The 23,425-nt window shown below is 39.4% G+C and overlaps 1 protein-coding gene across 1 annotated transcript in view; it reads left to right on the top strand.

Annotated features, from left to right (window-relative positions):
- Nucleotides 1–347: 347 nt before the first annotated feature.
- The window catches only part of LOC150079133 (annulin-like), a 289,306-nt gene continuing 266,228 nt past the window's right edge, over nt 348–23,425 (top strand). Inside the window, exon 1 of the mRNA XM_090382437.1 lies at nt 348–781. Coding sequence (XP_090238563.1) covers nt 646–781 — 136 coding nt within the window. The 5' untranslated portion in view covers nt 348–645. The remainder of the gene's footprint in view (nt 782–23,425) is intronic.

Raw genomic sequence — 23,425 nt, 5'->3', positions numbered from 1 at the left:
TTGAGTTGCGCTTAAGTTGTGGAGGCGTATCTGACGTAAGGCTGCGTTATCTTTAAAACATGCAAGGACTGTCAACAGAAATTTCACCCAAGCCAACACAGAAATTCCAAACATATATATATACACGTGTGTGATGGAGGGGGGATAGTGAGGTGGGGAAGAAATTTACAAGCTAACGCCCAGCGAAATGTCTGCTTAGAGCTGTCAAACCAGTTAGGAGAGAGTGCTCCTTAGTACCCAAAACTGAATTCATGACTTTTTTCTTTTTTAACTATTATTACTAGGCCGGCGTGCGTCCTTCTTACAACGTGACTTAGCAAGGGTCACAGGGCAACTGAGGAGGAGAGCATTTCCGGCGTTTCCCTTTGCCATACCAACGCCTGGAACAGTAAAAGCCCGGATGAATATTTAAAATGCTGAGACGGGAGACGTCATCGTATTGTTGAGGCTTTGCAGGGTTGGCTAAAGATACACTTGTTGCGAACGACGCTACCGTTGAGCTTTAGGCACATCCCCTTTCCAAAAACGTACAGTGCGACAGCGTCTGCTAGGAGCTCGTGCACTGCTTGGCGTTGACCTGTGTGATAAGCTAGTTTGTGTGTGTATATAATACAGTTAAGAGTGAACGAGCTACACTTCTCTGTTATGGGAAACTGTCCATCGTCATTCAGGGCTCAATTTACGCCTAACAGAGAGAATGGGACCACTGACATTATTCTGGCTCCTGGAAAAGGGCTATCGCAGGCTACTGAGATGTCAAAGGCTATGGGTGATGCTCAACGTAAGTACAAATATAATTGCACTTACAAATAGTACAGGTAAGAAAATCAATATTAAAACAGGCTGGTAGACAAGACTCGTAACTGAAATTGCATCAATCCTTTCTGATTTCCGGTATTACATAATCTGAATACTGTAGAAGTAAACGTTATTTTTTTACATTCGGTGACTATCGGTGCAATTTCATTTTCACATGTGCTCTATCAAAATTTCAAGGTTCTAGCTAAAGTACATTGCTTCTTAACATAATCTTTTAATGCCGCTTTGTTTTGTTTTGTGAAGGAAAATCCGAGTTTATTTTGAGGTTTTTGTGCGTGTGTGCGTACATGTGGTTTCTTCTGGTGTTATCCTAAAAATTTGAGGGGGATGGAGAGGAGAGAATATCTCTAATTGAGTTTAAGAATTCTCATCCAAGTTCGGTCCATTATTTTCACATATCTTAAAATGTGGAAACTTTTCCATGATCAAAAAGTTTCGTTGGATCACGATCACTAGTCACAGGGTGAAGCCGACAGGTGGGGAGACTGCCTCGAGCTACAAAGAAAAGCACCGAGTAGTATTTATTATTCAATTACACGCAATGCATCGAGGATAGCTCAGTTAAAACACGTTATACGCGTGAGTTTTCAACAGGGCAAGGAAACGGGCGCAAATAAGCTTAACCAATACATGCTAGTTCATAACAAGATCTGCTGCTTTTCATTTACTCTTTGTTATGGTTGTGTGCGTAATTTTTTGTATGGCATTTCAAATAAATATTGTAGTAATCGTATAGTGAAGGAAGCCACAGGCTTTTGCTACACTGGCAAAAAAAAAAGTTTACGGTTTCCTTCAAAAAAATGTTTGCGAACCCATATATATGTATATATATTACTCAATTTAATATTAAATTAAACTGCAGCAATAATTCAGACACAGCATGGGTTTGTTAAGGGAAAGTCATGTCTGACAAATTCGATTGGATATTATGATGTGGTTACAAAGGAACTGGATGCAAAAAATCATTTTGATATCATATATTTGGATTTCAGGAAAGCTTTTGACACTGTTGCGCTTGGAAGACTACTGTACAAATTGGAGCAGAATGGTATTAAGGGTAAGTTGCTACAATGGATAAAAGGATGGTTAAGTGGGAGAAGACAGAGGGTGGTAATCAATGGACGCTGTTCTTCGTGGACTAATGTTATTAGTGGAGTTCCAAAGGGTTCGGTGTTGGATCCATTGTTGTTTTGTATATTTGTCAATGATATTGATGTAGGTATATCAGGCTTAGTGTTGTTGTTGTTATTTGGTTTTTAGGAACATTAGCAACTAAGGCCATATTGCTCCGGGGATATGCGGTGGTCATTCCCTGACCTTTCCGCATCCTCCGTATTTGGTGGCTCACGGACTCGAACCCTGGTCTAATCAAGAAGCATGTGCTACGCACTGCTGCTCCTGCCCACCTGGTTACGCAGGCGCCAGGCTTAGTGTCGAAGTTTATATATGATACAAAGGTTGGCTGGGTTCTTAATGATAGTAATGGCAGTGTGCTACTGCAACAGGATCTAGAAAATTTGGGCAGATGGGCTGAGAAGTGGCAACGGAAGTTTAACACTGACAAATGCCAAGTACTGCATACGGGTAGAAGTAACCCCAGAGGAACGTACCAACTGTGTGGTACTACACTTAAGGTGGTAGAAAATGAAAAAGGCCTGGGAGTAATTTTGCAGTCAGATATGAAGTTTTCTGAACAATGCAGACAGGCTGCCAGGGCAGGTCATGGGGTCTTGTCAATGATATATAGGAATTTTGCTAGCAGTGAAAAGGAGGTGATTGTCCCTCTGTATAAGGCAATGGTCAGGCCACGCCTTGAGTACTGCGTACAGGTCTGGAGGCCTCATTTTAGGAAGGATGTAGATTTGCTTGAGCGTGTACAGAGAAGGGTAACAAGATTGGTAAGGGAAATGAAGGGATCCTGTTACCAAGAGAGGCTTAAGTTCTGCAAATTGCAGTGGCTGGAAACTAGGCACCTGCGCGGTGATCTGATTGAGGTGTATAAGGCCTTGAATGGGCTGAGCACGCTGAATTCTGATGGGATCCTTCCACTTGTTCAGATTACGAACCTAAGGGGGCATAAATTCAAATTGAGGAAAGACAGTTGTAGAATAGATGTGCGTAAATTTGCCTTTAGCCAGCGAGTGGTTAATTGCTGGAAAAAAACTTCCATCTGTCGTTGTGGAAGTTGATAGCTTAAATAAATTTAAGGAGGAACTGGACAAACATTTAGAGGGAATGGCTGTGTGATTTTTTTTTTTTTTTTTTTTTTTTTGGCTGATGCTACATAAGCTCATACGCTTGCTTTCTTGCATTACATGCCTCTATTACTATTAGAGTATAAATGGAGGAATGCTAACCACATCAGATGTATTAACAATGGAAAAAATAAATACAGTAATTAATGCTATGGAAGTGAAACTCTTGCTAAAGGAAGGAAGGAATGGCAAATCACCTGGACCCGGAGGAGTTTATATGGAACTTCTGAAATACGGAAGAAGAGGAGTGGCTGTTCTGATACAAAAACTGTTAAATGGTATACTGAGAGGAGAAGAAATATCGAAATAAATGACAACAGAATATATTACACCAATTTATAAGGGCAATCGGAAAATGGATCAGGAACCATTTAGAAGCCCGAATCGCGGTGTCAGAAGAACAAAATGGTTTCTCAGCCGGGAGGTCATGTATAGACCATATCTCAACAGTACGACAGATCCTTGAAAAATGCCGATTGAAAGGAAAAGAAATCTCGATGATATTCATTGACCTCAAAAAGGCATAAGACAATGTTCCAAGAAAACTCTTATGGGAAGCACTGAAAGAGGCAAATATTGATGGACAACTGATTAACATCATTAAGGCAATTTACAGGAAAATAGATGCAGAATTAAAGTGGGATCAACTTTGTCACCTGAATTCCACACTTCAAAAGGCTTATTACAAAGCTGTTGCATGTCACCAAAACTTTTCAAAATTTATATCGACATTTGCCTAAGATGGACAGATGATTCTGGGTACTCGTCCACACCACGGGAAGGTGGGCCAATCCCAATTGTGCTCGTAGTGTCTCAATTCGAGACTCTGACCCGCCTGATGTTGCCAAAAGGTGCGCCAGATTCCTCCGGGGGCCCAATCCCAAGGAGGAAAATAAAAAATATATATAAAAAATTCCCGTGGTGTATTTATAATTTAAAAAAAAAAAAAATTGGGGGAAAAAATATATATAATAATATATAAATAAAAGACAAAAGAAGAGGGGAAAATGTTCTCGTAGTGCATTTATATATATAACAAAGAAAGAGAGGTTTAGTTGGAGTTAGTTTGTTGATGGTTAGCAATCAGTGACTTCCGCCGGGCAAAGACGTCTACGGCAAAGGCTTGGAAGGCAGCGAGGTTAGTCGAGGTGCTGATAAGTTGATGGACCTGGCCTGGGGAGAAATCAGGGTTCTTGCTCTTGAGGCGGTCTCTGTATTCTTGATACTGGACACATTCAAATATTAAATGGTGCCAATTTTCGCTGTGTCCACAGTAGCATAAGTTAGTATTCATAAGCCCAAACTGATGAAGTTTTTCATTCAGTGATACATGCCCAGTTATAAGGAACGAGGATTCAAGACTGAGGGAAAACCAGATCCTAATCTTTTTGAGCATCACAAAGGTTACATCTAGTAGAAAATTTCTGGTCACCACCCCCACAGTTGAGGAACAACGTATATATTGTATTTATATTTTAGATAAGGGGTATATTTTTATTTAAGAGGAGCCATATTTTATTATAAAAACAAACGATATTCAATATCTTGCCACAAGAGGGAAAATGTATAGCTTATCTCTGATAGCTGATTCATTACTCGCTATCCATTTTCTCTTTAGAACAACGCCTTTTAATCTTGTCCTCTATATGCTGTAACATTATCAAAGCGAGAAGAAAGAGTGGATATGGGAGTGGCACTTGCATCCTCAAGATTTGTAAACTTTCTTTAAATGTTTACAGTCAAGAAAAATATAGTTACCGTGCTTTGATGAAATTTTCGGCTATTTTTTCATGTTTCTCACATCGTAACTCATTATGTTAAGAAGTATTTTAATATACATTTTCTCTGATTATCACGGATGTAATCGATCCATGGTGCACCAGAAGGTTGCTCCAGTACTTTTTAAAGCAATGCACGCTCTGCTACTTATTCTCCACCCCCCCCCCCCTTTTTAAGGTAAAGTAGATAGGGCCAACACTTTATTACACTTTCTTTTGAGAAATGAATTAACAGATTTAAACATCTAAGACTGCGGGTGGCTTGAGTTTCTAAATTATTATTTTTTTTTTTGTAATTATTCGCATCAATATAGTGATTCAGCCACTGCACAGTGGCTGAATCACCATTTTTTTTTTTATTGAAATTAAAAAGGCCTGCCTATGACCTCAATGACGGTATCAATCAGTCGTTGAACACTTTCGACCACAGTACGCAGCAGGAATATGTGTCCATTCCTCCTTCTTCACTGCAGACGCCAGTTCGGCTGTAGAAGAGGGCCTATTGGTGCATACAGATCCATCAACTGTAGGCGATGTAGTGAAAAGATGGAAAACAATGAGCGCGCGGAAAAAAAAAAAAAACGGCGCCACATCACGTCAACAAACTCTAAACATCGTTTGCAGTGGTACCTAGCCCAGCACTAGATCATTGAACTAAGGCTATGATGTAAGGGTGTGTACTGTTTCTGTAACTAAGGATACAGTCGTCGTTTCGTCGGTTTGCCTGTTTTCTGAAAGAAAACCAACGACGGAGATGGACGAACCCAATTTAGTGTCAAACTAACATCTTGGACAATTCGGTGGTGGTAGTTCTATTGATATCGGCATTCTATGCTCCAGCGCAGTGGTACCCTATCCTATCCAGAAAGCGGCGTAAAAACTCGCCTGCTCAGCTCAGAGTCGTGAATCTAATCGAACACATTTTGGGGTGAACTGGAAAGCCGGATCCAGCGATCAATATTCCCCTTCTACAGCTGAGCTTCAGAATGAACGAACACAACTTCCTACTACACGCAAAAGAGAAGTAGTCTAGATGTTCCACGACAAATGATGCTGTTACTGAGGCCAGAGCTTATACCTTATTAATCTGTTCATTAAAGCGGGTGTTTTTTCAAATGTGAACGTATCCGAATTCTTTTGGTGGGGTAATGTATACTATTATTTTCATGAAATAGAGGGTTCTTTCAGTATCACTTGTTCATACCATGTGGTATAAACAGATGGGAAGATATGTAGGGAATACTATACATGTGCATTTTAGTGCGACAATGGACAAGCTTAAGTGATTTTGAATGTGGTATGGTAGTCAAGTCCAACGAGAGGGTGAAGGGATTAAAGGTCGACAACGGCTCTGGCCTCAATATTTCATTTTTTTTAAGTAATTACATTCAATTTTAATAATCGACAAAAAAATCTACAAATTTTCGCATTAGTAGCGGTATATGTTGCAAGAGAGCAAGCTTATCCAGCATCAGCCAAAAAAAAAAAAAAAAAAAAAAAAAAATTCTCATTTCACCCATCCTTTCACTAAAAATGTTTGTCAATGTTTGCCTTGAATTTATTTAAGCTGTCAACTTTTACAACGACAGATGGAAATTTTCCTTTAGCCAACCACCCGCTGGCTAAAGGAAAATTTCTACACATCTATTCTACAACTGTCTTTCCTCAATTTGAATTTGTGCCTCCTCACTCAGGTGCGTAATCTGAGCAAAAGGAAGAATCCCATCAGCATTGAGCTTGCTCAAACCATTCAAAGCTTTATATACCTCAAATCAGATCACCTCGCAGGTGCCTAGTCTCCAGACGCTGCAATTTGCAGAACTTAAACCTTGTTGCTTTTTAACCTTCACACACACACACACACACACACACACACACACACACACACACACACACACACAAGGGGGATGTACGCATGCACTTTGCACCAAGGACCAAGTTAGCTCTGGATTTCCCTGATAGTAGTTGGTGACCAACAACTATCAGGGAAATCCAGATATGAGAATCTCAGCAACTGCAACCTTGTTGGGGTTTTCACAATACGATGTTGTCTCAGGTGTCCAATAACCAAATAACACTAGTCCAATGACTAGTCCAGTAACCAAATAACATAGCCAACAGCGATCCTAGGGTCGGAAACAGCTCTTTGATGCGAGAGGCAAAAGGAGGCTGAAAGAAAGGTGACAGAAAGGTTACAATCAGTCAAAACACAACCGGTACATGAGGTAATCAATCAGTCAAAAAAAACAGCACGTACCAGAAGATATTGCAGTGGACGAGAGAACCAGGTTCCTGTCAGAAAAAAGCAAGATGGTACAATTATAGTGGGCAAAGGACCACACACACACATATACTGGACAGCAGAGAACTGGAAAAAACGTTAGCTGGTCTGAGAAATCCCGGTTTCTGATGTTTCACGCTGATTGGAGAACCATATGAAGAAAACAGCATGAGTCCATGGGCCATCCTGACAAGTACCAACAGTGCAGGGTGGTGGCGGCGGTGTAATGATGTATGGAGTGTTTTCGTGGTGCGCACCAAACAACCACTTTATACCAGTGGAGCAACTACTGGATGCTGCTAATTTTTTGGAAATTGTTTCCGATCACGCGAAATTCATGATTTTTTTTATTTTGTCTATTGTTATCCACACGAGTTAGCAAGCTAATTCGTCTAGATAGCAACAAACAAATTGCAAATTTTTCGGCGGTTTATAAAATTCAAAAATGGTCGCGCCTCGCAGTAGCACAGTTGGTATGACGCCGTTTCCCCATATTGTGTGAAAAAGGCCTGAATTGGAATCCCATCAATGACGTGAGAATTTTTATAAGCCTTTTTCACAACTTGGTTGAGTTAGTTAGTCTCAGGCGAGGATAGCATGGTTTTTGAAAGACCCGGGAACTTGGGTCTTTCGCCCAGCCAACAAGCAAATCGGCCACAGAACACACGCAATTTAGAGACATGATGTATACGGCGCAATATGGCTTAAGTCGCTGACGCATCTAAAATACAAACAAAAAAATTAAAAATGGCTGCTGACCTCTTAAGATGTAGAAAGTTGGGAGTATCCATTCACGGCCATATCATATGAGAGCTAATTCGCCAAAACAAAAGTCTCACCTCTATCTGGAACAACTTGGACTCTAATGCGTTTGGACAGAAAAATTTAACAAATCGTGGCCAAATATGTGCCACTTGTGCTGACTGATGGCCAGAAGCAACAACGCCCCAGTCTTGTGCTGTAATATTCAAGCACCTGTCCAGGTTGACCGGAACTTCCGTCAAAGATCAATAAACAGACATGGTTTGTTACGAAAAAAAAAAAAGCAGCAGCAGCGGTGGCCTTCTCAGTGGAAAAGCCCTCCTCCGTCCTCTGACCATGTGGTCGTCCCGGAGGGAGTATAAGCAGAAAATTTATTTATTTAAATTGCATCAGTGAAAAGTTCTTAAGGATTAATCTCAATGGCTAAAGAAGGCCAAATAGGTATGACGGTATCAAGTTACGTTGATCGTTTTTTTTTTTTTTATTTTTTTTTTTTATCGACGGGGTTCTGCACCATGAATTTATTCTCCAGAGCCAAAATGTTCATCAGCACTTATACAATGAGTCCTTCAACATCTACGAGAGGCTGTTAGGCTCAACCGTCCAGGAAAATGGCCCTACCGCGCTGGGATGCTGCATCAGACAACGTTCCCCCCTCACACCCACCACACCACCACCTCGCTCGGTGGATGATTTTTTGGCCAATGACACGGACTTTGCGGGCCCTAAACTACACTACTGCTTAATCTTATAATAAATTTAAGAATTCAATATATGTTTTTATTGCAAACCAAGTTGATTTTAATTAATAATTTAGAACTTATGGCAACTGAGTCAACTGAGCCAATTATAGTTTTAAAAAATCGCAAAATAAAATCTTATACATGTACTTCTTTTTCCAGCTCTTGTACATGATTGTGACTTATCATTTTCATTAATTGCGATTAATGTTATCCTGTTTTAAGTGACATTTTATCACTCAGGAGTTCTAGAAGACAATTGAACACGATTAATTTAGCCACGCCTTATTAACAAAGATTGGTTTCATGTTACAAGCGAAAGTTAAAAAATGCTTTTCTTTTATATCTCTAAATCACTGTGATCACGCAAACGTTTACAGCTATGATTTTTATCCCTTTTAAATTTCCTTTTAATTTTTACGTTTACCCTTTTTAATTCTTGGCTTTATCTGAGGACTCCCCAAAATAAAATATCACATTGTTTTATTGTTCTCAATAATAAAGCAACTGTTATATTTTCTCTCCACGGTAGGGCGAGCTTATATCTCTTTTGATATTCGGGCAGCCGAAGTGGAGTGGTCAAGTCAAGGGTACGTAATTACACGCACTTCAGTGACTGTAGTTCAAGTCCTCATGTCTACTAACTAAATACGGTGAGGCTGTTAGGCTTTGTTCTTGTATTCTTTATTTTAAGAAATCCTCAGATCTTGTGCTGTCATCCAGGAATATAAACAGAATATATACTTTTGTTATTTAACTTATTGGTGGTAAGCATAATAAGCAGAGTCCACCTTCTCGAGGGTTCCACGGAACGCGTAGCGATATTGTTGCCTTGACTCGTGATACATTTTGTTTTCTCTTATCCTTGCACAGTATTCATTCTTAGCTATCCAATCTTGTCTTCATATTTCAGTTATTCTAAAATAATTATCGATTCCATTCTTTATTTAGTTTTCCATTTTACGATTTTCTTTCCTATATCGCTTAATTGCTTCTGTTTGTTTTATTTATTTTTCACCTTTCCGTAATGGTAAATGATGAAGAATTACTGGGGGAAAAAAATGGTCCTGCAAAAGAAAGCATCGAAATACGCGCAGAGATATTTCCTAAATATATTTCTTTAGAAAAATCTAAAACAGAAGAATATAACCTTCCATAAAGGGAAATAGTACAATAGTCGATACCAGGGACGGTTACTCTCCACCCAGGGGATCCCTATAAACCACCCTCCTTTAAAGAAAGTTTAATTTGAGATGTTAACTCTCTCCATGCTTTAATTAGAATGTCAAACGTAATTAAAATGAAAGGCGGAAGTGATCCCGTTGCTTTACGATGGGAACCACCTACCGCATTCATATCTGTCATGTCTTCTTACAAGGAAGCAAGTCTGGAATGTCGTCCTAGTTCATTTTCTTTCGTTAAGAACCACGTGGTCTACTAACTTAAGAGAGGTAGGAACATTTTGCATCATTCGTGAAAATTTTCCAGGAGCAAATAAGAGAGAGAGAGAGAGAGAGAGAGAGAGAGAGAGAGAGAAAACACGACAGCTTTATAGAAACTGCAATCAAACGGTTGTAGCTAAATTTTCACTTATATAAACTATTTCCCTGTTCATAAATATAATATAAATTATACGCCATACTAGAAATTATTTGGGATATTTTATTTTCATTTAGTGATAACAACATATCATAATACAGCGTAGCATGGTGTTCGACAATTCTGTAGTTCAGTACATCTGTGTATAATGCTCCCCGTACAATTTTAAGAATTTTACTAGTTATAACTGATGTATTTGCCTTTTCAAGTGGTCGAGGTTGAAAATGATCCTCCTAAACGTCGTTTGACGCAACCACTGAGCTGTTCTCTCACATAATCAGATAATTTTTTTTTTTTTTAATTTATCACTTTTTCAAAGTAACAAGCTGGTATATCTATTGCTTGTGGGACACTGTCTCTATTGTCAAATTCGATCATCAAAGTCGGCAAGACGAAGCAAAAGGATTTAGAAATATTCACTCTGCTCAGTCCCCGGGGATCCTTGTATTCCAACTTCCCTGTCAGCAGGCTAGAACATTTCCTCCCCGTAAACTAAATAGGAGCTGCGTGTACATTGTCAATAGAAGAATTTGTCTCGCATAAAATGGGGGATCGAAGTACAACGTACGTCTGTTCATTGTGTAATATCCAAGTTGAATACATAATTGCCTGTAATTCTTGCAAAGCAGTACTGTGTGAATCCTGAAGTCCATACAACAGTTTAAAAAATTTAGCAAACAGAAAAAAAAGAAAGATTTCCAACGCGATCTCAGCTCGGAAAAAGCAAAAAGTCAAAGAAGAAGCGTCGCCGATTTTGTCGGCACCGTTTCCTATGGATCATCAGGCCGTGGCCACCAGAGTATCTGGCTCCAGGCAGCTCGGTGAGTGCATGTTGCAAGGAGAATATCCTCGCCCGGACGACATTACAAGGAGATCACATACAATTCTCCCAGTGACGATATTATATGTGCACAGGATGCACACTCAGAACACGGGTGGGTAATCTTTGTCACTGTTATATTAGGGTTTTCTCACCACTACAGCCGCCCTGGGGGTCGATGAAAAGACTGTCATGCTGCCCGAGTTCACTGGCTCGAGATTTTAACTTGTCTTGTAACACAGAACATCTGGATGGGAAGCTACAAGCAATCGCCAACCAGCTGGATGCGATCGCTGGCAATGTAGCTCACTCACTGGAAATGAAGAGAATGGCTGCAGCGGAGGAAAAAAGGCAGACAAGTTGTTGTTTGGTTTTCAGGAGCATTAGAAACTAAGGCCATATTGCTCGGGGGATATGCGGTGGTCATTCTCTGACCTTTCCGCATCCTTCGTATTTGGTGGTCACGGGCTCGAACCCCGGTCTAATCAAGAAGCGTGTGTTACGCACTGATGCTCCTGCACACCTGGCTACGGAGGCGCCACGGGCAGACAAGTATTACGCTATTACAACATATCAAATGTTAAGTTAACTACGTAGAAACCTCGCTAAAAAGTTTGCAAAAAGCGTTGGAAAATGTCGTGAATCACTTCGAATATGGTAACCAAATCACTAAAGCACAGATTGCTGAGAAAATTAATTTTATACAAACATATAATACATCGGGAAAACAAAGAAATTAAGTTCATATTGTTACATATCCTCAAAAGGTGATTCCCCAGGGAAGTACCATCTAACAAACATCCTAAATGACAAGGAAGGGGAAAGTATCACTAGATGCCGGTACATGACAATTATCCAAAAATAACGTGTAAAGAGGACTCCGCCTGAGAAATACACGATGTGAGCAGGAACATGCGGAAGGTCAAGCAAACAAAGAAAACCCACCCACTCAACCCCTGAAAATCACAACAGTGGAGAACACTGCACAAAAGAGAAAGAGGGTCGGAAAAATGCGACAGGATTGCCTGCCAACAACCTCAGTTTAAACCATGAAACCAGTGCGTTGTACACAGAGCGCAAAGGAAGGAACTGCAAATCACCGCAATTTGCCGAAACGGCGCTAGAAACTAATCAAGATAACCACCAATCAGACCAGAAGGTGGCCTCCGGAAACACCCTTTCAAATGTAAAACCACCCTTCTACAGGGCAGAGATTATCTTGTGCTTCGACCTGGATATAATCTTCTTATTTATCAGAATAATGAACGCCACGTCCCAGTTAGTTATGAGACTCACTACACTTCTGCTGATAAGGTTGGAGAACGGAGATATATCCTGCCCTCTTGAACACTACGACTCAGCACAGTATAGAGCATAGAGGCAGTTCGAACACATACAATATATATATATATATATATAATAATAATAATAATAATAATAATAATAATAAAACCTCTGTTTCAAGCCTCAATCCTAACACGAAAGTTAAAAACATAATTGCTCTCTTTCGTAATCTAAAGGCTGATGCTCGGAAGTTAAAACATGGCATCCCTCATACTCATCCTTCCTCATCACCTGCCCCCTGACCAAAGGCATCATGTTCTTGATGTTAAGATTTGGCCACGTGGAGCTTTGGTCAAACCATTCATAGTCAGTGAACAGCCTGTGGCAAACGAGTTACCTAAAAAGTTCCATCGAGGATAGCAATGAAAAGGTCCAGACCGAAAAAAATAACTCTTCACCTTTTTCTACCAAAATGTCTGTAATGTAGTTAACAAACTGTGTCCCTTACAAACTACGCCCTTAGCGGTGGATCATGATTTTATATGCCTAACTGAAACGCGGCTCTCGAAGGACAGTCCTTTTGATCTTTTCCTACTTCCGCCCTCCAACAAGTTCGTAAGCAGATGCAAAGAGGGGGAAGGAAAGGGGGGAGTAGGAATTTTCTATCCGGATAGCATCAAACTTACTGTGACACGCCACAGTAAATGTGACAAGTCCGAAGCGATACGTGTTGTGTTTGAAAAGGCCACCATTCTCAATCAAATTTTTTAGCATACATATCACCTGACCATAGTGAACAGGACAGAATAGAATTACTTACGTGGATGGCGAGCAGTCTGAGACATAACTGACCTGCACTGATTTTAACTTGCCCCTGCCTAAATGTCTAGGGCCTTGTAAGGCGCAAGCTGAAGCCCTTCTCGCATATGGCTTGCATTAGCTCAGAACGCCTCCTTCCAGGGGTGGCTAATCACTTGCCTAATCTTCCACAACCTTCAAGAGATAAAATTAAGGCCCACCTGTTAATAAGTTTCAACGTGATCATTCGCCGTTTGCAGGTGTATTCCACTCGGTGACCAATGTTACAACAGAAGGCACTTCGCGAAATGGGATAAAGGGAACAAGCCTAAGCTTCAGAGTAAATAGGCCTGTAGTACTGTAGTACTGGGATCCAGTGCTTAAATATAAATACGTATATCCAATAAAAATTGTAATTAAAATTGTAATTACAAAAACCATTTGTAATTAAATGTGTATTAAAATTTTTACTGGATATACGTATTTATATTTAAGCCTAATCTTTTTCATTAAATTCATAAAACTGGCCAAAATTCATAAAACTGGCCATAATTCTTAGACACCTAACGAGCTATGAATGGGAAGGGCTGAAAACGAAATCGGTAGAGGAAGCCTCACACTTCCTTGCAGAAAAACTAAAACAGGTGGCTATTGCTGAAGCAGCCAAGCTTGTCCGAATATCACCACGCACTTCTTCGGCATGGTTCAATTCTAGAGTGAAAGGAGACTTTCTCAAAAAGCAGCAAAAGTCTTATGGGTGATGGAAGACCATATAACGCATAAGAAACAGAAGGCACATTTCCTAAGGAGCAAAAGGAAGTCAATGAAACACATGATCTATGACAAACTGCGGCGTGGGAAGAAAATTTACAAGCAGCATTACAACTTCCAAATGAATGAACAAACTTTCCAGAACTGGGCTCAGGAGACCTTTGAACAGTGCAGTCTTCCTCCAAATGAATCTGACTTTCCGAATATGGAAAACCACTCATAAACTATACGGTTTACTCGTGACGCCCTGAGGAAAATCATCAATGCCCTACCAAATAAGGCCACGGTGGGACCTGACGGTTTTCAATTTCTGATCAAGTTATACAGTACGTTTATCCTTGACCCTCTCGTGCATCTCTTTAACCAGATCATGGAAGAGGCAACCTTACCAAGGATATGGGACCGCTACTATGTGAGACTAATGCTCAAATAAAAGAATTCAAAGAAATCTAAAGCTTCAAGACCTATATTCATATGCTGCACCCTCCTAAAAATATTTGAGAAAGCGATACAATCTAATCTAGCTCAGCACTGTTTCTAGCACAGACCTCCTTACTTGTACAAAGTTTTCAGTGGCAGATCCACCACCACCAAGCTGCTAACTCGCCAGATTGATGCCCCATCGATAGAAGATATCATCGCACTGGCAAGAGCAAGAAATAGAAGCCATCCCCCACTTAGGATGAAGCTAACCTGGAGTCCCTAAAAGAAATGTTCCCATGTAACACCATTGAACACTTCAACACCTTCTCCATTGATCTGGTAAAGTCAATAAAACATACAGAACCCAAATTATGGACCAGATCTGGACTAAATCACCAGGACTGCTTGTGAAAATTCAGCCGAATTTTTTTTTTATCGGAAATTTGTATGATATAAACAATTAAATGCAATAATATAATTAAAAATAAATAAATCTGTTATGTTACTTGCTGAAGAAAAGATATAAGTCAACCTGTATATTTATCTCCAATTATTTAAGATCTATTTTATTTCAAAGCAAATACAATTAAGTAAATGTATTCATCTATTTAATAATTATTGTAAAGATCTGAAAATTTGTAAAAAAGTGTATGATGTATATTTCAAAATATCTGTACACCCTCCTAGCCCACTAGCTGTACAGGGGGGTGAACCTTGAATAAATAAACTAATAATAATAACTTGCTGGATACCTTGCTACGAATTCAAAATGTACTCAACAGTAAATCGCAAATGGACATCTCTGCCTGGATACGTATAAAAGCTGCTTATTATAATTTGGCAATACCTCCTCTACTACATATGCTCAGAGGATATTTGTACAAACGATGGGAAACTACTGGGACTAGGCACCTCTTAATCACCCATAAAAATCTTCGGGCATCATACACAGTTACTAAAGGAGTATCCCAGGGAGGGGTCCTATCGGCAACCCTATTTGCCGCTGCTGCCCTAAAGCCTTTTTTGGCAATATCCCCAAAACTTTGCTTCTTACGCAGCCGATATGAAATTCTCTATAATCTCAAATAATGCTGAGCAAATTCCATACTTATAGGAAACGGCAAATCATCAAATACAGATGCTTCTAGATTACTTAACATCAATTGGTCTTGTACTTAACCTGATCGAATCAACCCAACTAATAGTGACTCAAAAAAAACAAAACATTGATATCAGAATAGGTGGCATCCTAGTCTGTATCTTGGCCTCACCTGGGATGAAGGGCTCTCTTTTGGGCGTCACTTTGATACTATGAAGACCAAGACATACGCATGTCTTGATCTTCATGTAGAATGTAAATACTATTTACTTGAATTGTAACTTGTATTAAGCCCTTCTTGCTTTCAGACTGAAAAGGGAGGAAACCTCGTATTTTCTGCACTGAAAAAAAAAAAAAACTTTAAACGAATACGGTGATCTCTCGAGACATTAATTTATTATTATTATTATTATCTGTTTATTTCTCTTTCAAGACACCCATAGACAGCACGTGGCTAGAGGGTGTGGTTACATTATAGTATTTACAAGCATGTTTACATGAACTTATTTACAAAATTTGTAGATGCAAAAACACAGAATAAGTGGTTAATGAATTAATTGTTAAGTTGATTTAATTAATTGCAAATGGTTGTTAAATGCTAAATATTATTATATAAATTATTAAATTAGTCTTCTTATTATATTTATACTTGCCGATACACATTACCAAAGATTTCTGTCCTATACATTTTGTCTGTACATAGTTTCTCTGGATCTATATTTAAATTATTAAAATAATTCACAGTATTTGCTGGGAAAAATCTCCCCAGAGAGTCCAATTGAGTCAGTTGGCACTTGAGACTTGGTTCTTTCCTGTTTATTCTCGGTCGTATCATCCGAGGGCGAGTGATCACGTTTCCCACTTTCGGCGAATCTATTCTCTCCGTTAGTAGCTTTGCCAGAGTTAAGATGTTTCTGGTTGTGATGATATACTTCCAGGGTGTGATGTCCAGATTGGCAGACAAGACCGCTCTTGAGATGGTAAACGGTTTCCCGGCAATCTTGTTTAGCCATCTCAGGAGCCAGTATTCTACTCCTAAGAAGGCCTTGATGTTACTCTCAGGGGCTGATGACCAGATAGTCGATGCGTACAACGGAATCGGTGTAACGCATTTAAGGATGTATTGGATCAGGAGATGAGGGCTTCGGAGACCGGTGAGTTCTTGTCTAGTGCTCCACAGTGCTGCGTATGTCTTTTTCCTAATGTGTTCGAAGTGAGGTATGAAGTTTAATCCTTCATCCCACTTAAGGCCAAGGTCAACATGTGAGGGGGAATTTTGGATTATTAACTTCCTTTACATAACAGAACACTGAATTTCATTACATCATAGTGGTGCTTTCGGGGTAAAAATTCTCTCCTGAACTTTCTTAACACGTCCTTACCCTTACAAACAGTATAAAAGACAAATAACAAACAACGTTAATTTCTAACAGGTTTTCCCTTTTCTTCTGTCTGAGACAAGCATCATTTGTAACAATATGTGCAGTGCAAGAGGAAATAATTTCCATACATCCTGTTCTGTGGTGAGGTAATTGATAAACTCTTACTAAATAATATAATAGTGTCCTTTATGCTTAGAGATTCCAAAGTTAAGGGGAAGGAACAAATCCCACTTATGCCAATTAACAGCTGAACAATCCATTGTTGGTTTTTCGGTCCCTCAACATCCTCTCCTCTCTTTCCCATATGCTAGAAACTGTCTCAAGCAGGACATCCTTATCGACCACTTGTCACGATTTTCAGCGAAATCCGCCTGTTGCTTCATTATTGGTCTTTCAAATCCGGTAAGGAAAGTTAAAAAAATAATAATAATAACTTTCTGAAATAAGTAACTCGATGAATGCGCTTTCCTTTAGCCGTGCAGTGTTTGCATCTCACACTCGCTAACTACGGGAAGGAGCAATCATTCATATGATCTGTTGGAAACTAAATACTGTTTCATCCCTCTGCTGATCCTAAATATATTTTTCGAACCGCAATTCGTTTTTTCTTACTAAAAATTACAAGTTGGGGCCGATGCTCACATTAATCTAAAAGTACTGTATACTAAAAAACTATTATGAGTACCCAGATTCAATCTGTTCATTCTATGTTCAGAATGAACAAACCATTTTGTTAGTTTTTTTTTAAAGCAGATCTCATAGAAAACGTTTTTGGTCGCGCACTCTTATTTTACTTAAAAGGACTAGCGCGTACCCCGGAATAAAAAATTAAATATATAAGTTTAATATATTTTTTTAAAATTTATTTATCATTTACATGGAAGGCATTATATCTCAAATCACATTTATAAAATCACATATAATTTTAAAAGATCACAAATAAAAAAAAATTTTAATTGAAGTTCAAGTACAAAATGCACGAACTTGAACGTGCATGATCGATGGCATGATCAAATAAAGCCGCGGGATTAAACAAATCCGCATATTGAAGTATTAAAAAAACATTTATTTATATATTTTTATTTTCAATTACGTTTCGAAAAACTAAAGTTTTCATAATTAATAAATATTGATTTATTGCGGACCCCACTTTGGAGACCACTGGGATATGAGATCAGGATATAAAACAAAAATGCGTAGCATATGTACATGCAGGCAGACAGAAAACAACCATGTTTCAAAAAGTATATCGTATAATGTCATCTGACCTCAACTGTGTGTTTTGCCTTTTTTAAATTTACAGTAGAATCGCTCCTCCACTTAACCGTCCCGCCAGATTAACCGATGCTCCTCCTACCTTACCTCCGCAAAACATTGTCATGGTCCAAGCATGTTTGTAGATCGGTGGAACACCACACTCGCCTGCTCAACAATTGTGTTTGTTCGGGTGTTCGCACCAGTAAAATTACTGTTATTTATTTATAATAATAAATTATTATTGTAATTACAGTGCGTAATTTAATTAAATATTACATTAATAAATGAAATAAACAAATGTAATAAATATCGGCGAGAAAATAAATAGTCGTTTCTATGAAAACTTAATTGGATGCTCTGCACAGACTCGATAAAAGTGAGTTTCTTAAAAAAAAAAAAAAAAAAACTGATGATGAATTACGTGTGAGTGAGAAGCTGTAAAATAAACCAGAAAAGTAGATGGATTTTGCACTCAGTTTGTTTCACAAGCTTCATTAAGTACTCCCTCCGTTAAAAAAAAAAAAAAAAAAAAAAACCGAGTAGTAGATAATGCATTATGGCTTTATGCAAGAAAGACAGCACGAAACTCCAATCAGCAGATTCATAAAAGTATCATCAGAGAAAAGACGATGACTATCAAGACTGATCGTGCAGTAAGTTTTACAGCAAGTGAGAGATGGCTTGACGTTAGAAAAAAGTAATGCTTTGATGTATTGAGTATTAGAGGCAGTGGTTATGAGAAATTTACGGGAGAACAACTCTACAATATGGACGAAACAAGTCTAAATTATAAGATGGCAAAAAATGAAGCATACAGCACTAGGATACAAAAAAAAAAAAAAAAAAATTGTGTGCGCGGAAGTTAAGTGAAACATCTTTAGAATCTTTTGAAACGTTTATTATTTCAATGTTACAGTGGTTTAATATTTTAAAATTGTTTTTCAAGTTACTCCCATGTGAAAACTGCCTGGGCCGCACCTAAAGAAGTTTCACTTCACGCTCACTGTTAATCTTCGGCATGTTGAATTATAAATTTTTTTTCCGTCAATTTTTTTCTATTAAGTACGGCAGAGAAAGATGAAATAAATATTTTGGTTTTTAAATTTTTAAAATCGGACTGCTAGAAGCTGAGTTATAGCGATTTAAAACGCAAACGCGACACGCGTGCGAGTTACACCGTGTCCGCGCTGTAGTGGTATTGATTGCGTCATGTGTCGCTGCTCCGTACAGCCTGGTACAATTGTGGGGGGAGGGGGGGGTTTGATTCATTTCGTATCACACTTTTCTTGCCATATTTGTCAATCCACGGACGCAAGTTACTCCCATGTAAAAACTGCGCGCCTAAAGATGTTTCACTTCAAAAAGGCAGCTACGCACGGTATTCCAAGGTATACCTTCCCAAGTACTAACCGAGCGTAACGTTGCTCAACTTAGGTGATGGAACGAGAACCGGTGCATTCACCAAGGCGGATAGCTGGCTGTTCAGAGCACCTGTAATACGCTTACTTACGGCTAAGTTTGCTCTGGCACGAATCATTTGATGTTGCATTTTCCTTCAGATTTTTGTCGATTCTCAGACTACCCTCTTCTGAATGGAATCAAGAAGCCTGAGAGAGATTTTGGGAGCACCACCGCAAATTTGGGAACAATGTTCCATGGCAAGGCGGATTTGCGATTTATACAGAGTGAGCAGCTGTTTGGAAGAAAAGTAACGCCGAGAGCGAAAGAGAAAACAAAGTTCTTTAGATGCAGAGGAAGCAATATTAGTAACGTGCTTGTGCCAAGAGACATTAGAAGTCAGGGTAATCCCCAAAAGAGATATATCATTTTGCCTAGAAATCGGAGTGTCACCAAATATAAGCATAGGAGCAGAAGAACCCTTTTTGCGAGATATAAGGCAAGACTGAGTTTTAGAAGGATTAAAATCAACTAAGTTGTCTTTGCCCCACTGGAGAAATACCTGATGATTAGCATTTAAGGAGATTAAGGAGTAGCATTTAAGGAGTAGCAGATTTTCGATAAGTTGAAGATGATTGAGCAGGGCAAAGTTTCTCAAAATTGAAAGTGGAATGCAATGTGCTATCATCGGCAAAACTATGGATAGGATTTCCAGTCAATGGAAGAAGGTCATTAATATACAAGAGGAAAAGAGTGGGGGAAAGAACTGAACCTTGGGGAACACCGGCATTAGTGGAGAAGTTAGAAGACAGAGCCATCTACCATCACCCTCAGTGAGCGATCAGAGAGAAAACTGGATAACCAATTACAAAAAACCGTTGGTAAACCATAAGATGGAAGTTTGTTTAGAAGACCTTTATGCCAAACACGATCAAAAGCCTTTGAGATGTCAAGAGCAACTACTTGGGTTTCACCGAACCTTTCCATTGAATTAATCCATAAATGGGTAACATAAGCCAGAATATCACCAGTGGATCGACACTGATGAAATCAGTGTCAATCCACTGATCATTGATCAGACAGAAGGTTTCTAGGTAGTTTAAGAGTTGACGGTTAATTGATTTCTTCATTACTTTAGAAAGAGTAGAAGTAATTGCAATGGGACGATAATTGGATGAGAGGGATTTGCCACCCTTTTTAGGAACCGGCTGGATATGAGAAAATTTCCAAGCAGAAGGAAAAACACCTTTGGAATAAGAAAGTGAAAAAAGGCGGCAAAGAACAGGAGTAAGTTCAGGAGCACAGGTTTTGAGAACAAGTAGAAAATACCATCGGGACCTTGAGCTTTCTTAGCATCAAGATTCGTCAAAATCCTTCTGACATCATTTTGACGGAAGACCACAGGAGGCATTGAATGGAGCGTGTTGGGAATGGTGGGAGGTGTTTTACCAAGATCATTAATACATGACTTGGAAACAAAATGGGATGCTAGCAGGTCAGCTTTATCCTTGGCAGAAGTTACAACAGAACCATCTGGTTTGGACAGAGGTGGGAGCAGAGATGGGCAAAAGTTGCGGCCAATAGCTTTGGCAAGAGACCAGAATGCTTGGCTACCATTAGGGCAAGAAGCAAGTTTTCTACTCTTAGCCTGTTCAAACTCTAGTTTGGACTGATTAATAACTGCTTTTCAATTCTTGCGAGCTTTGGTGTAGGCAGAAAATGAAACTGAAGAATTAGAAACAAGCCAATTACGATATGCAACGTTCTTCTCTTGAACAGCCTTAGCACATTTATTGGAAAACCAAGGTTTAGATAAAGGACGAGATTTTAAAGTCGAGTGTTGAATAAAGGATTCCATTCCTGCAAGAATAATTTCACTGACACGATCTGAACAAACGTTGACATCAGAAGTTTTGAAACAGTAATCCGACAAAGGAAAAGAAATCTCGCAGATCATCCCATTTTGCATTCTTGTAATGCCAAATAACACGAGGTTGGGAATAGCCATGAGATAAAGGCTCCATTGGAGAAGAGACAATCGCCAAGTTGTGATCTGAAGTGCCTAAAGGACTTCTCACTTCAACCGTGTACTTAGAAGGGTTGTTTGTGAGAAACAGATCAAGCGTGTTGGCTGTATGATTAGGATTGTCCGGTATTCTTGTAGGTAAATGAACAATCTGTGCAAGGTCATTAGTAATTGCAAAAGCCTCAGCATCTCGACCTGCTGGGTCGGTGTGACTAGAAAACGGATGCCAGCTGGAGTTGTGAACATTAAAATCACCAAGGAAAATTACCTCACTGTTAGGAAAGTTGGACTGGAGAAAGTCAAGTTGCAAAGAGAGGACGTCAAAGAGCTCCAAGTGATTAGTGGAGTTGGGAGAACGGTAGAGATAACAGATGAATTTGACACAATGAGGTAGAGAGATTTTAAACCAGAGAACATCGAAGAAAGGAGATTCCAAATTACCAAGTCTCTGACAGGGAATATCAGAACGGACATATGCACGAGTACCACCTTTGAGGCGAAAGGAATCATACAGCGAATAATTTGAGCATCTGAGATGAGCAGTAGTTGAATCAACCGATAACTAAGATTCTGTCAGAAAAAGTACATGGGGTTTGGCAGACTGCAAGTGGAAATGAACATCGTTGAGATTAGAATTGAGACCACGTATATTTGTGAAATGAATTAAGAAGTGTTTGGGAGGTTTAGATCTTTTCGCAGATAAGCTTGCTCTATTAGTTTGACAATTTATGGTGTATTCAATAGTAAGAAAAAGTGGGTGGGACATGCCGTATGAAGTAATGAAATTTTTGGATATTGCATACACATGGTAAGAATATACCCAAAAATTCTTTGGCATAACGTGGCCTCGACAATGCCCCCCCGCATACACACTACTCGGACTCCCTCCAGTCACTATCTGGCAGAGTAGAGGTAACAAGATTATACACTAGCTGATCCGGAAGCCTCCTAGAGAGTTACCAATAGGTTCGTCCGGTGTACTAACTAGCGGCCGGCCTGCGAACATCGTTTTAGAGCTATACCCTCGAAATGTAAGGAATAATGGATTTCGTTACGATGTTCATCATAACCTCAAGTCATCAATCATACTGCATGATGGAAGAGATGGGGAAGGGTTGACCGGAACTTGGCTCTAGAAACTAAAAATGGGTTCCACCACTTCAAGCCGCCAATAAGCAAAGTGGTGGTATTGCACCGGTTGATGAGTCATCTACCACCTAGTAATGCCTGGTAACGTAGAGGGGCGGCATTCCTCCATGTGGTGTGGGCGCCGCACCTTGACCCCTGCTTACGTTGGTTCATACCTGGGTAGTCATCCACCATGTACTTGTGCATGGAGGTTATGCCGAGGATTACTAACAGTCCCACCATCGTGAAGGCGCAAGCAGATTAAATGGCTGTCACAGACCGTCCGGACTTAGCCGAAATTGGGTCCATTTGACTTGAGTGTCACCCGAATATGAGTTCCATCAGCGTTTTAGACTCCCAGGTAGCAAGTACAGCTTGTCTGGCATATCTGAGAGAAGGTCTGTGACAACCTCAAGGACCAGCTGACAGTTATATAATTTTGAAGTAAGTACTGAAATAATGAGCTTTTACTGGAAGATTTGATGAATTAACGAACAGTAAGCCCTAGCTGCAAAATTATATAACTGTTTTTGCATTTCTTTAATCCGCTCTCCTCCGCATAATAATGCTTGTTTAGTTCTGTCCATATGAGAATTTTTTGTCCAACATATGCATAAAGAAGAAAAGACCCCATAAGTGCCATTGAACAAAATTTGGTTATGTCCGCTTCTTTCCATCAGACGAAGGTCAAGGGTTGGAATCGTAATTTTGTACTGTATATATATATATATATATATATATATATATAATCGTAAAAGTCATGTATTATTACTATTTGCTAACGCGTCTGAAATGTAAAGCACTG

Source organism: Mastigoproctus giganteus, chromosome 10 (assembly GCF_048544385.1).
Source record: "Mastigoproctus giganteus isolate SK-2022 chromosome 10, ASM4854438v1, whole genome shotgun sequence".
Taxonomy (NCBI): Eukaryota; Metazoa; Arthropoda; class Arachnida; order Uropygi; family Thelyphonidae; genus Mastigoproctus; species Mastigoproctus giganteus.
This window is presented reverse-complemented; position numbering and strand designations above follow the sequence as displayed.